Below are 12,414 nucleotides of genomic sequence, written 5' to 3' on the forward strand. Positions count from 1 at the left end.
ACTCATTTTCACCAAAGTAGCTTCTCCCACTCTTTGACTTGCCATTTCAATATTTAATGTTGGCTTTTTATGGACAGACATTCTTAATATCAATGTAGTCCAATTTATTATTTTTCCTTCTTTAATGCTTAGTATTCTTTGTGTCCTATTTAATAAATCTTTTTCTGTCTCTTGGTCTTTAAGATATTTTTCTATGTTTTCTTCTTCATAAAAGCTAAGTTATTTTAAGTTTTACTTTTAGGTCTACAGTCTATCTGGAATTGATTTTTGTGTATGTCATGAGGTACCAGTATCTGTTTACTGTTCTTTTTCTTCTTTTTCCTAAGATGTTTCCTCAAATTTTTCTTTAATATCATCTCTTAATTTTTTCTTTATGCTATAATACTTATAATTTCCAGAGCTGTTTTCCAGTAAAGCTTGCCTTTTATCTGTCCCATCCTCCTTCTGCTTTAAAAATACATACTATCCTGTTTCTGTTTCATAGTTGCATTTTTTCTTCTGCTTATGAAGGTATTAATACTGTATTTAAAAAATATTTTCCTTCTCACATGGATTTGGTGTTATCTCCATGTTGATTTATTTTTTCCTGTTTTGTTTGGTTCTGTCATTCATGTAACAGACTTTCCTCAAATGTCTTGTAACCTTTGGTAACTACATTTAGTAGAAGAGTTTGATAACTCTGAACTTCCTCATAGAGTGACTTGGTTGGGAGGCTTAAGTATCAACATCTAGAGGTCATTCCTGTTGAGCTAATCAGAATCTCTAAAGAAGAGCCTTTCAGTTTCCTGCCTGAAAGATGAAAGTCTTGCCAGTCTCTGGGAACCTAATGAGGGAGGTAGGAGTGGGGGCTAGGGGCAGTGCCAGGGCTCAAAATCCAGATGTGTATGTTCACTTGACGCCCTGTTTTCAGCAAGATAACTGCTATTGTCAACTATACCTGGTGCTCTATGGTCAGAGAATCTCTATTTTATTCTCTTTAGGGGGAAAAAACCTATAGTTGTTTGGCCAGCTTTGTGAAGTGGAGAAGTGGATATTTCGAGTTGTGGTTCAGACTTTCAATCATCTCTACCTTAGCAGCACCCTTCCCACATACTTACTTGCAGATAAGCCTAATATGGCCAAATCATGAGCTTTTGAGGGATTTGGAGTAGTAAATTGTATTCATTGTTGGCTTTTCCTACTGTCAAACACGGTTTCAGTTTTCCTAGATATACTGAGTCGTATACCAATTGTCTTAACTACTTTTCAGCTTCCAGAATTTTATCTTACTGCTATTATGTGCACTCTTCCTAGTTTTAAAAGTGTGTGTATATGTATGTATGTGTACGTGTGCTTATTGTCATTTTAGGAGGGTTTATGGAAAGATTCAAACTAGATGTGTTCAGTCTGCCCTTTTTACCCAGAAGTACCATACAGTTTTATACATTTTTTTTTTTTTTTTTTTTTTTTTTTTAAAGATGACCGGTAAGGGGCTCTCAACCCTTGGCTTGGTGTTGTCAGCACCACGCTCAGCCAGTGAGCGAACCGGCCATCCCTGTATGGGATCCGAACCTGTGGCCTTGGTGTTATCAGCACCGCACTCTCCCGAGTGAGCCACAGGCCGGCCCCAGTTTTATACATTTTAAACCACAAATATTTCTTTCAGTTTTGAGCTCAGGAATTAAATCAACTTATAATTCCCCTTAGGACTTTTTTTCTTTGTTCTTTTCAGGTGATGAAATGGAATTGTAGCTGCTGAGTTGGATAGGTGAAGGCATTAATGATGAAGAAAAAATAAGTATAGAATAAATATAATAAAAATAGAAAGTTGAAGAAAGTCTTTCATAGCTAGAAAGCAGAGGATTGGATTTTGCTTGTCCTTTTCCTTTACGTTTTCTGGGGGGGAAATGTATTCCTTTTACCATTAAGAAAAACATGATTTGGGAACTAGATAGAGGTGGTAGCTGTGCAACATTGTGGATATACTAAATGCCACTGAATTGTTCACTTTAAAATGGTTAATTTTATGATATGTGAGTTTTACCTGAATTAAAAAAAAATTTAAAAATATTTAACCTAAAAAAAACCAAAATGTGAACATTTTTAAAGCTTATAGCTACATTGACACCTGGCTTTTGGGGATAAAAATTACACAGGCCTTGTTAAGTTGTTTTTCTGTTGTCTGCCTAGGAGCTTTGTAGAGATTAAAATATATATACAAACACGATTTGGAAGATTTTCAAAATGTTATTCTTCATTTTGGGAAAACGGAGAGCAAGATCTATTCCAGATGGTGGCAAATGAAATTGATTTTTCTCTCTGGTGGAGAAAGTGAAAGGAATTAACAAATGTTTAATGTGTACACCTCCTACCATCAGAATATGTTTATTGCAACTCAGCATTATAAATTTTGATTCAAGCAAGACCTTTTGACTCTCTAATCATTTGTATAATAGAAGAAAGGGAAGTTTTGATGGAATTCAGCACAGTTCCTATAAACTTATACTATTGATATATTGCTAATTTCTCATGTACAACACTGTCTCTTAAAAAAGTTTAGTAGCATTTTATTATCCAAAATGTGTTATTTGGCATTTTGTTGTATTATATTAGAGCATATATCCTGAAGCCATAGTATAAGGGCTCAAATCTTGGCTCTACCACTTATTAAACTTGCCATTACCTCGCTTTTCTCATCTGTAAAATGGACAAGATAATAGGGATATTTTGATGAATATGAGTTAATATATGTAAAGATCTTTAAATGTTACCTGGCACAGAGTAAGTGCTTGATAAATATTATCTGCTATTTTTTTCTGGCATTTTCTTATGATGTAATACATAAAAGCACATTTGGAGAAATGCACGTCCTATAAGCAATGTGAAGACCGCTTCCTTACCTGGATGTTTTTGTCATGGCTTTAGTGATCAACTCCAATTGCAAAGTGCAGTTGGCTCCTTCTTTCTCACTATATTTGTGGTTGTGGTTAAACACAACCTATTTGTCCCTACAAACTGAATGGTTTTAGGTACCTTTATTTCCTAAAGAATTCTAGACTTCATTATGCAGTGGACTTGTTTGAATAGTAAAACCAAGAACTATGAAGAACTGCCAGAAACGATGAAGAGTGTTTATTTTCAACTCCCTATATTTGGTTTAGACATCCCTATCATTTGTAAATTTTCCCTGGGAATCAATAAAAAGATTGAGAATGAATCTGAGCTATACACCTGCCATTGGAAGATGTAATTAGTCAGTCAGTGGCCACAAAGGGTATTTGATTTTTTTAAAAGCTATTTTTCTTTACCAGTAAGTATTGTGTGGTTGCAAGTGATAAATGAAGCGAATTCTCTCTTACAATTATTATTTTCACTGCAGTTTGAAACTCCTCAGTTTCCTGAGGTTCTATGTTTACATGTTATGATTTTCATTACTAAGCCATCTTTTAATTTTTATTTTACAGATCAATAATCAACACTTTGAAGCTCACAAACTTTCTGATGCTGGTGGTAAGCCATGGCGGCAGACGATAAAGTTGCTATCTTAACTGATGATGAAGAGGAACAGAAGAGAAAATATGTGCTTGCTGATCCCTTTAATGGCATTTCCAGGGAACCAGAACCACCTTCAAATGAAACACCCTCCTCCACAGAAACATCTGCTGTTCCCCAGGAAGAAATAGACTGGATAGAGAAACATTGTGTTAAAATAAACAACGATCTTCTAATTTCCAAGGTCTTTTACTTTTTCTTTTACTCTGCCTATGGCTCTCTTTACCCACTTTTGCCTGTGTATTATAAACAGCTGGGAATGTCACCAAGCCAGAGTGGACTGCTAGTAGGCATTCGATACTTCATTGAATTCTGCAGCGCTCCCTTTTGGGGTGTAGTTGCAGATCGCTTTAAAAAAGGCAAAATTGTCCTCCTCTTTTCTCTTTTATGTTGGGTTTTATTCAACCTGGGAATTGGATTTGTCAAACCTGCTACGTTGAGATGTGTACCAAAGATCCCCCCAACAGCTCGCCCCACCAATGCAAGTCACCTGTTAACCACCCTGCCAACGAATTCTTCCATTATCTCTTTCCTTACCACATCACCAAAAATGCGTGAGAAGAGGAACCTGCCTTCTTCCAGTTGGCCATCAGTGTTAGAAACAGGGCCCAATATCTCAGATGCTTTTATCTTTTCAACACCTCCAAACAAGAGCAGTGAACCCACCCTGCAGCCCCAGACAGATGAAATTACTGACCATATTATGGACTTGACATTGAACCCACCAAGCATAGCAACCTCTGCGCCCCCAGGAAATGTAACCAGGGAGACAACCACTGCTATGGTCACTACCACCAAATCTTTACCTTCCAACCAAGTCGCTCTTGTTTATGATCAACAAGAAGTTGAAGCTATATTCTTAGTGATCTTGGTAGTCGTCATAATAGGAGAATTTTTCAGTGCCTCTTCTGTCACGATTGTAGACACAGTAACACTCCAGTATCTGGGAAAACACAGAGACCGCTATGGATTGCAGCGCATGTGGGGCTCGCTGGGCTGGGGCCTGGCGATGCTGTCCGTGGGCATCGGCATCGACTACACCCACATAGAAGTGCTCATCGATGGAAAGGGGTGTAAGCCCCCTGAGTACCGGAACTACCAGATCGTCTTCATTGTCTTTGGAGTTCTTATGACCATGGCCTTGATCGTTGCTACTCAGTTCCGGTTCCGGTATAACCACTTCAAAAATGATGACAATAAAGGGAAAGAGGTTGAGATCGCTCAGGTGGAGAGGAACACCTCCACAGAGTCCTCTGAGGAGACACCAACCACCACAAGCCACTTGCAGACCTTCAATTTTTGGGACTTAATCAAACTGCTTTGCAGTGTGCAGTATGGCTCCGTGTTGTTCGTGGCTTGGTTTATGGGTTTTGGATACGGCTTCGTGTTTACCTTTCTCTACTGGCATTTGGAAGACCTGAATGGAACTACAACCCTTTTTGGGGTCTGTTCAGTCCTGAGTCATGTGTCTGAGCTGACAGCTTATTTTTTTAGTCACAAGCTTATCGAACTGATTGGCCACATCAGGTAAGAAAATGCTTACGATGGCTGCCCCTCAGCAATTGAACTTTATCTTTTTATAGTTCATAGCTCCTTTTAGCACATTTAAGGATGTTATAATTTGTGTTGGGGGTAGGATTGGGACAGGAATGGGACTTTCTGTTGCTTTTCCTCCTTAAAATAGAAACAAAAGGAAGTCATGAATCTAGTTGGATTGTCTAAAACAGACGGACAGATAAACAATGGCTGCCTCCTCTCTCCCGCCCCTCAGAAAAGATCTATAGGTTACTTTGCTTTGTGCTAGGAGACTTGTACAGTAAATGTTTTTAGGTATAGGAGCACCAACTTAGTGAACGTATTATTCCATGGACCTCTCAGACGTTTATGAAGGAAGACTTAAGTGGATAAAATGGACTGTGTTTTTTCAGTCTTTAATTATTCTCAGCCACTTGTTGACACAGATGGAGCTTGAATATATAGCATGTAAACATGTCCATTATATTTAATAAAGCTGTTGTGTAACCCTCCGTAATTCCTAATCCATGATATTACATGGAGGAGATTCTTATAATTTTTTTTCTGATTGTTTCATGAACTCATTTACATTTTTGTCTGGCATGAAGACATGGGATAGTTAAAAAATGTCTCTTCTACCTAAAATTGCTCATATAATACTTTTAGTAAAAAAAAAAAAAAATCAATTTCTAGTGTTTCTTATTTTGTAGCGTTTCTCACCATTAATATTTGCCTGATGCTGATTGAATAGTTCTTTGTTTATAATCTTTCTGCTCTATTGTCAGTTGTAAAATGTGGGTCCAGCTACACTTAAGCATTCTTGCCTCATGGAAAAGTGGGACAAGTCTGTCCCTAAAATTTGAAGTTGCTATAACTAAAGGAGAGCAACCGTATGTATTTGTGTGTGTGGTAATCTTTAAACCTGCTGTTTCTATAAGAAATTAAGAAGGAGAAATAGACAATGACAAGATTTGAGGAACATTGATCTTTATTCCTTTTCTTTCCTTTCTACTAACTGAGGAAGATATTTTCTAATTTAAAGTCTAGAATCATTTTCTCCAAACAATTGTGAATACTTTTTCTTGTTTGTTTGGTTTTGCTTTGGGAGGCTGTGTCCTGTTCCTTCTCTTTCTCAAATCTTTGACCCCTTTGTTGTCACTAAACAAAGTCAGGCACTGTGTGGATGGTTCCCGGACCCACAGAATCCTTGGGGCATATCCACTGGGACCATTCTCAAAAAGAGCCGTATAATATTAGGGACTTGGTACATCCTTTAGCCTTGCCCAGGCTGTGTTTACTTTCTCTGAGCTGTGTAGATTGATCATGATCAATTAGATACGTCTGTTCAGCTTGGGGGTGTGAGCAGATCTCACGGCAGTTAGTAGGATCTTGCAAATCACTGTCATTTATTGCCAAAGAGGTACCCAGTTAGGTCTTACCAATGAGTGGAGTTTCTAGTCATTATTTAATAAGTCAATAGCGTTCTTTGAACGATGACTCAGCACAGAGTATGTGTTTAGGATCTATTTTCAAAGAAATTGTTAGGTTCTTCTCACATGCTAAGAATAGACAGTTCTCGTCCAACTTTTGTCCAAGCTATATATTTTCATGATAAAATCCTACAGGGTTTACTGCTACTTTTGGTAATTACATAAGCTTTACACTGTGTTTTTCTTTCCTGAGTAGTATTACTCATTATTTAAATCCCTACAGTTCACTTAACCTTAATTTTCTGGTTTTATGTACAAAAAGCATCTCCCCTTTCTTATTTAATGATGTTATGGGAGATGATTGCTTTTGTAGTCACATTGTTGCTCCCAAAAGCCTACTGAAATTCCATCCATATGTGGTCATTTACCTCTTTTGAATTTTAATTATTTTCATTAAAATGTATTAATTATTTTAAGTACTTTTAAAAGAATCTGATAGCTAAAGTGAGATTATGTTCACATACCCAGGTAGAATGGATGTGCTTCTTTTGATGAGTATTTTGGGAGCCCAATCAGGTGGTGGTGGTTGAGATTTTGTAGATTAAAAGTAGTGATGACAGCTTAAATTTTTCACTGGAAGAATATCATATATTAAATAGTTGATGAAGAGAAATTATCTTTCTATGAATTCTTACTCCTAATGTATTACTTGTAGGATCATAAAGAGAGATTTACCTGTGGCCCTTATGTGTGCATGTACATTTTTTCCAGTAGTTCATGACTATCCTGTTAGGAGTTTTAAGAGTCAGCACAACCATAAAAATTGTAAATATCAGCTGGCTGGTTAGCTCAGTTGTTAAAGCTTGGTGCTGATAACACTAAGGTCCAGAGTTCAATCCCTGTACCAGCCAGCTGCATTGCCCCCACCACCAAATTGTAAATATCATAAAGTAGTCAGAAGTGGACTTTCACAAGTTCATATATAGATTCATAATAGGAAAAATTCATAGCAGAAAACAATTTTTAAAAAAGCATGTCCAGTGTTGAACCATTTAGTTTTTTTTTTTTTTTTTTTTTTTTTTTTGGTGACTGGTAAGGGGATTGAAACCCTTGGCTTGGTGTCGCCTGCACCGCACTCAGCCAGTGAGCGCACTGGCCATCCCTATATAGGATCCGAACCCGCGGTGGGAGCACCACTGTGCTCCCAGCGCCACACTCTCCCGAGTGAGCCACGGGGCCAGCCCATTAGTATTTTAACTTTCCACAATTTGGGCCCAGTTTTTCAGGGAATAACCTATCAGCCAAATACACACAGACACACACACACACACACACACACACACACTCTCTCTCTCTCTCTCTCTCTCTCTCTCTCTCTCTAAATGATTTCTGATTTTGACCGTGGATTTTGTTCTACTCTGGAAAGTGACTTTCTCAGGCAAATAGAATAATGCTTAATATTTCCAATAAAAATAAATTTCTTTTGATTTGAAACCGTAAGACTTTGGAATTTACAGCAAGTACATTTCTAGGCTTATTTACGTAAAGATGATTCACAAGAGATATAAATGTATTTTAAGGGTATATTTACCTTACTGAACATCTCAACACCCATGAGTAGGATTGTGACAAAAATAAATTGCAATAAATCATTTGTAAATTTTTGAATCCAATGTTAGGCTGCCACCTATGTTATTTGATTTAAATATATTTACATTATAAGGGACACACAAAAGTCTACTTAATCAATCTGTGACTTTGCCCTGTAATTCTTACACTCAAGGTCAGTTTTGCCATGCAAATATTATCCAGAGAGGGTAATATATTACCTGTTATTAACCATTAACTACTACTTAATAGCAAGTAAATATCTGAATGAGCTAGCCAGTCAGTTTGGGAAAGAAGGAAATACAAGATGCAAATAGCAAGAGGAGGAACACCAGTCTTTCCTGCTAGGGCACTGCAGGAAGAGCCAGAACAGATAGCAAGATACTGGGCTTCTACTCAGCTAGGACACAAGGCGGTGTCACATGATAAACGTATTGTCAGTGGATGAATAGCAGTAAGTATTATGAGTGGGAGGAAGCTCTGCAGCTGGGGTGATCAATTTGAGCTGGCTACTGAAGGATTTAGAAAGGATCATGTGTATCTTTTTTGCTGCTTTGAGTCTCCCTTGTTTCTACCCATCTCTGTGCCATCTTTGTTGTTCCTGGGCCTGCAGAATCTCAGCTCTTCTCCTTGCCCTGTATGGAAGGGTACTGATTTCTGCAGGGTGTTTTTCCCAGGATCTGGTCTCCTGTCTTCTGCCTGGAGTCAGCTAATGTATTGGTTCTTAATCATTAGACTCACCAGGAGAGCCTTTAAAGCTCCAAATGCCCAGGCTGCATGCAGACTAATTACATCAGACACTAGGGGTGTACCCAGACATTCTAACTTTTTAAAACTCCCCAGTTGGTTCCAGTGTGCAGACAAGGTTGAGAACCACCAAGCTAATCAGAGGCCTAAGTGAGAGGAGGATTAGAGGGAGGGAAGCAAGGGAAAAAATTCAGGGCATTTCTTTCTGTCTTTCTAGCTCATGCTTCATATTTTTGTAAGCTTTGGAGATTGTTCTTCTAGTTCTTTCAGGTGGCTTTTTTCTCTGGCCTCTGGTAGGTTCCTCACATGCATGGGTTGATCAGTTATCAAATGAAGACACGAGGGGAACCCTCTGAAGATCTCGACAGCTCTCTCTCTCTGTAGCTCACTCGACCCTGGTACTCCTTGCTTCCCAGACTCTCAGCCCTGTCTCATCAACTTGGGAGACCTTTATCTCTGTTGAACAGCATCTTTCCAAGCTGCAGCATCTCACCTAAGGCTTCACCCACTGTGGGTGACCCTGAGCTCCGGCAACAGCATCTCCTCCCTCATCCTTCTAACCTGGGCCGGGTAGAGGCTGCCTGCAGTTCTCTCATAGCACTCTGGCTTATCAGCTCTTCTGTCACCTATCTAAACAGGTCCCTGAGTTAACACAGACTGATGCCTGTTTCCCTGATTAGATCCTGAATCATATGCCGTCCTCCACTGCTTAAGAAGACTTCTGATGGCAACTGCCACAGTGAAGAAAAAGAATAGAAATGGAATAACTCAATTCTTGATTAAAGTGCAAAAAGATGGTGGACTTTAAAAAACTTTTTTTCATCTCTGATTTCTTAAGGGAGGATTATTTCTTCTTTAAAAATGATTTTTGCTTCCATAAGAAATGTTTTAAAAGACTTAATTTCATAGTAAATTTGAAACTATAAGTTAGTTATACATGCTCTAGAGGGGCAAGTATTACTCCATTATTCAAAAACCAAAACTGCATATTTGTTCAGTTGAGTCAAACAATAATATAGTCCTAAAGAATCCCAGATTAATAGGATATTGGGGAAGAGCACTAAAGGGGAGTTGAAGGCCAGATAGATGCTGAGATCAGGAACATGAACTTCATTTTTTAGATGTTCATCTGGGATGATCACTCTCATTTGCAATGTGGAGGTGACTTGAAGACGGGAGTCCACTGAGAAGTTTCTTAAAATAGTCCAAGTGAGGATGGTACAGGCCTGTACAGCAGTAGCAGTAGATTTTGAGGGGAGCTATAGATTTGGGAGGCAACATTGACAGAATGGTTTGGATGTGGGAAGTGAGGTAGAGACCCCGTATTTCCAGCTTGGCGATGATGGTTCTGCTAAACCTAATAGGATTTTCAGAAAGATGTAGGATGGGGGGCAGGGGTATAATCTGAATTCAGTGTTGGGTTTGTTTAGTTTGAAGTTGAAGCATCTAGGTGGAGCTGTCTAGCAGTGACTATTATAAGCCTGAAGCTAATGGAGAGATAGGAGTGGGGGTGCAGATGTGGGACAGTTGAAACCATGAGCATGGATAAGATCAAATGGAAATCTTGTGGTCTAAGAAGAGAAATAGGCTGAGGAAAATTATAGTTGTCTCCAAGATAGTATTCCAAGTTTCTGATCTTATTGAAATGTTGGTCTATGCTTTATTGCTTAAAGTATCCTTATGCTTGAGAGTGTTTTATGTTGGGGGGAATTGTATTGTGATATTTACCGTAACCCGTTTCCACATATTGCTTCAGTAGCAGTTAACTTTCTGAGTACCCACCCCCCGCCTCCAGTGCCATCGCCTGAGCCAGGCCACCTCTGTGGGTATTTATAAGTGGGTCTAAGACATAAGCAAGAGAGAGAGAAAATAAAGGGAGCAGGAATATAATGAAGAGAGAGAGAAAGGAAAAAACCGCTCACTGCAGGGGAAGATTTCTAAATGTTTTTATTTATGAAAGACAGTATTACGTAGTGGTTATAAGCACAGGCTGTCACATTGCCTGGTTCCAAGCCTGGCTCTGCCTCTTGGAACCATTTGGCAGAAAAGTTACAGACCTTTTTGTGTTTCTATTTTGTCATCTATAAATAGGGATATTATTAATACTTATCCATTAAGGTTTTTTTATGAAGACTAAATGAGATAAAATATGGCAATTGCTTACAACAGTTGCTGGTATGTATTAGTAGTTCAGCTTTTTTTTTATTACTTTATCAACTCTCTGATATATTATGTTCATCATTACAAGACCCATTGAATCTGGTAAAAATGCAGTTTCAGAAGTGTACAGTTCATTAAGGCTATCAAGTCAAGATGTTTATGTAGTTTTCAAAATAACTAACATTCCTCCTCAAAAACCTCTTGGTCAGATTGATATTTTTTCTCCCAATTTGTGATGACTATAGGTTGTCACATGAAATGGAGTTATATTAAATTGGAAGTGTGCTGCCCGATATTGCCTTTATATTATAGAATGTTTTGTTCTTATCAACCGTAAGGTTGTCTTCTTAAAGATTTGTCCATTCTAGTTAAAGTTCATCAGTACTAGAAAATGAGGTACTTTGATCTTTTAGATATTACAGGGTGTGTGCAAAAAACTGGTGATTTGGGCCGGCCCCATGGCTTACTCGGGAGAGTAGGGTGCTGGTGGTGCCGAGGTCGCGAGTTCGGATCCTATATAGGGATGGCCTCTGCGCTCACTGGCTGAGCGTGGTGCAGACCACACTGTGCCGAGGGTTGCGATCCCCTTACTGGTCAAAAAAAAAACAAACTGGTGATTGGATGTAGTCTGGCTGGTCAATGAAATAAAATGTGAATGACTCTTAGCACGGGTACAGTGAAGCCTGTTTGCCCATGTTTTCTTTGCCAGAGCAGTGTACAGTCACTGACTGTGGCTTCAAGCCCAGTGTGTGATTCTTTCTGGTCATGGCACGACGTTCTCAGAAGCAGGAATATTACACATGGAAGCCTGCCAACCAACATATAGGCGTTATTGAATGTAGTGCAGCCACAACATCAGTTCTACTGTAACGCCAGTGTCAGTTTATAAAATGTGAAATAAATGAGTGCTCTGTTGCAGTGGATTAGAAGCTCACGGACAAGATCTGAGGAAGGTAGAGTGCAGATTTAAAGTGACTGTGTTCTTTTTAGTGTAAGGGAGATTTTATGGTTCTATTGAAGTCATCATTATCCACAACCCAGTTTTGTTATGTAGTTTTTCATTTATGATATGAAAAGTATGGTGAAACACAACAGAAAACAAATGTAAAGCTACAATATAACTCCCCAAATTGGTTAAACAGCCAAATATTTCTACGTAGGTTAACAATTACATCATTATGTGTAATTTTATTGTTACAATTTCAAAAGTGAATATTTGTGTACTAAAATAATCCCCCATTTCATTCAAAAGCAGTTATTTCATAAAAACAATGTTTTATGTCTTATTTTAAATTCTAATCCTTTCATGCAAAATAACATAATGAAAAGAAGTGACATTATTATTTTCCCTTTCTTTACACTGTGTATTTTGATGAATTAACTCTAGCATGCTAATCTGAAATAGGTGTAGAGATAAAATAGT

At 38.3% G+C, this 12,414-nt stretch overlaps 1 protein-coding gene across 1 annotated transcript in view; it reads left to right on the forward strand.

Moving 5' to 3' along the window:
* The first annotated feature begins 3,496 nt into the window (after nucleotides 1-3,496).
* MFSD6 (major facilitator superfamily domain containing 6) overlaps nucleotides 3,497-12,414 on the forward strand; it is a 51,590-nt gene continuing 42,672 nt past the window's right edge. Inside the window, exon 1 of the mRNA XM_063074589.1 lies at nucleotides 3,497-5,058. Coding sequence (XP_062930659.1) covers nucleotides 3,497-5,058 — 1,562 coding nt within the window. The remainder of the gene's footprint in view (nucleotides 5,059-12,414) is intronic.

The sequence above is a fragment of the Cynocephalus volans genome, chromosome 1 (assembly GCF_027409185.1).
Source record: "Cynocephalus volans isolate mCynVol1 chromosome 1, mCynVol1.pri, whole genome shotgun sequence".
Taxonomy (NCBI): domain Eukaryota; kingdom Metazoa; phylum Chordata; class Mammalia; order Dermoptera; family Cynocephalidae; genus Cynocephalus; species Cynocephalus volans.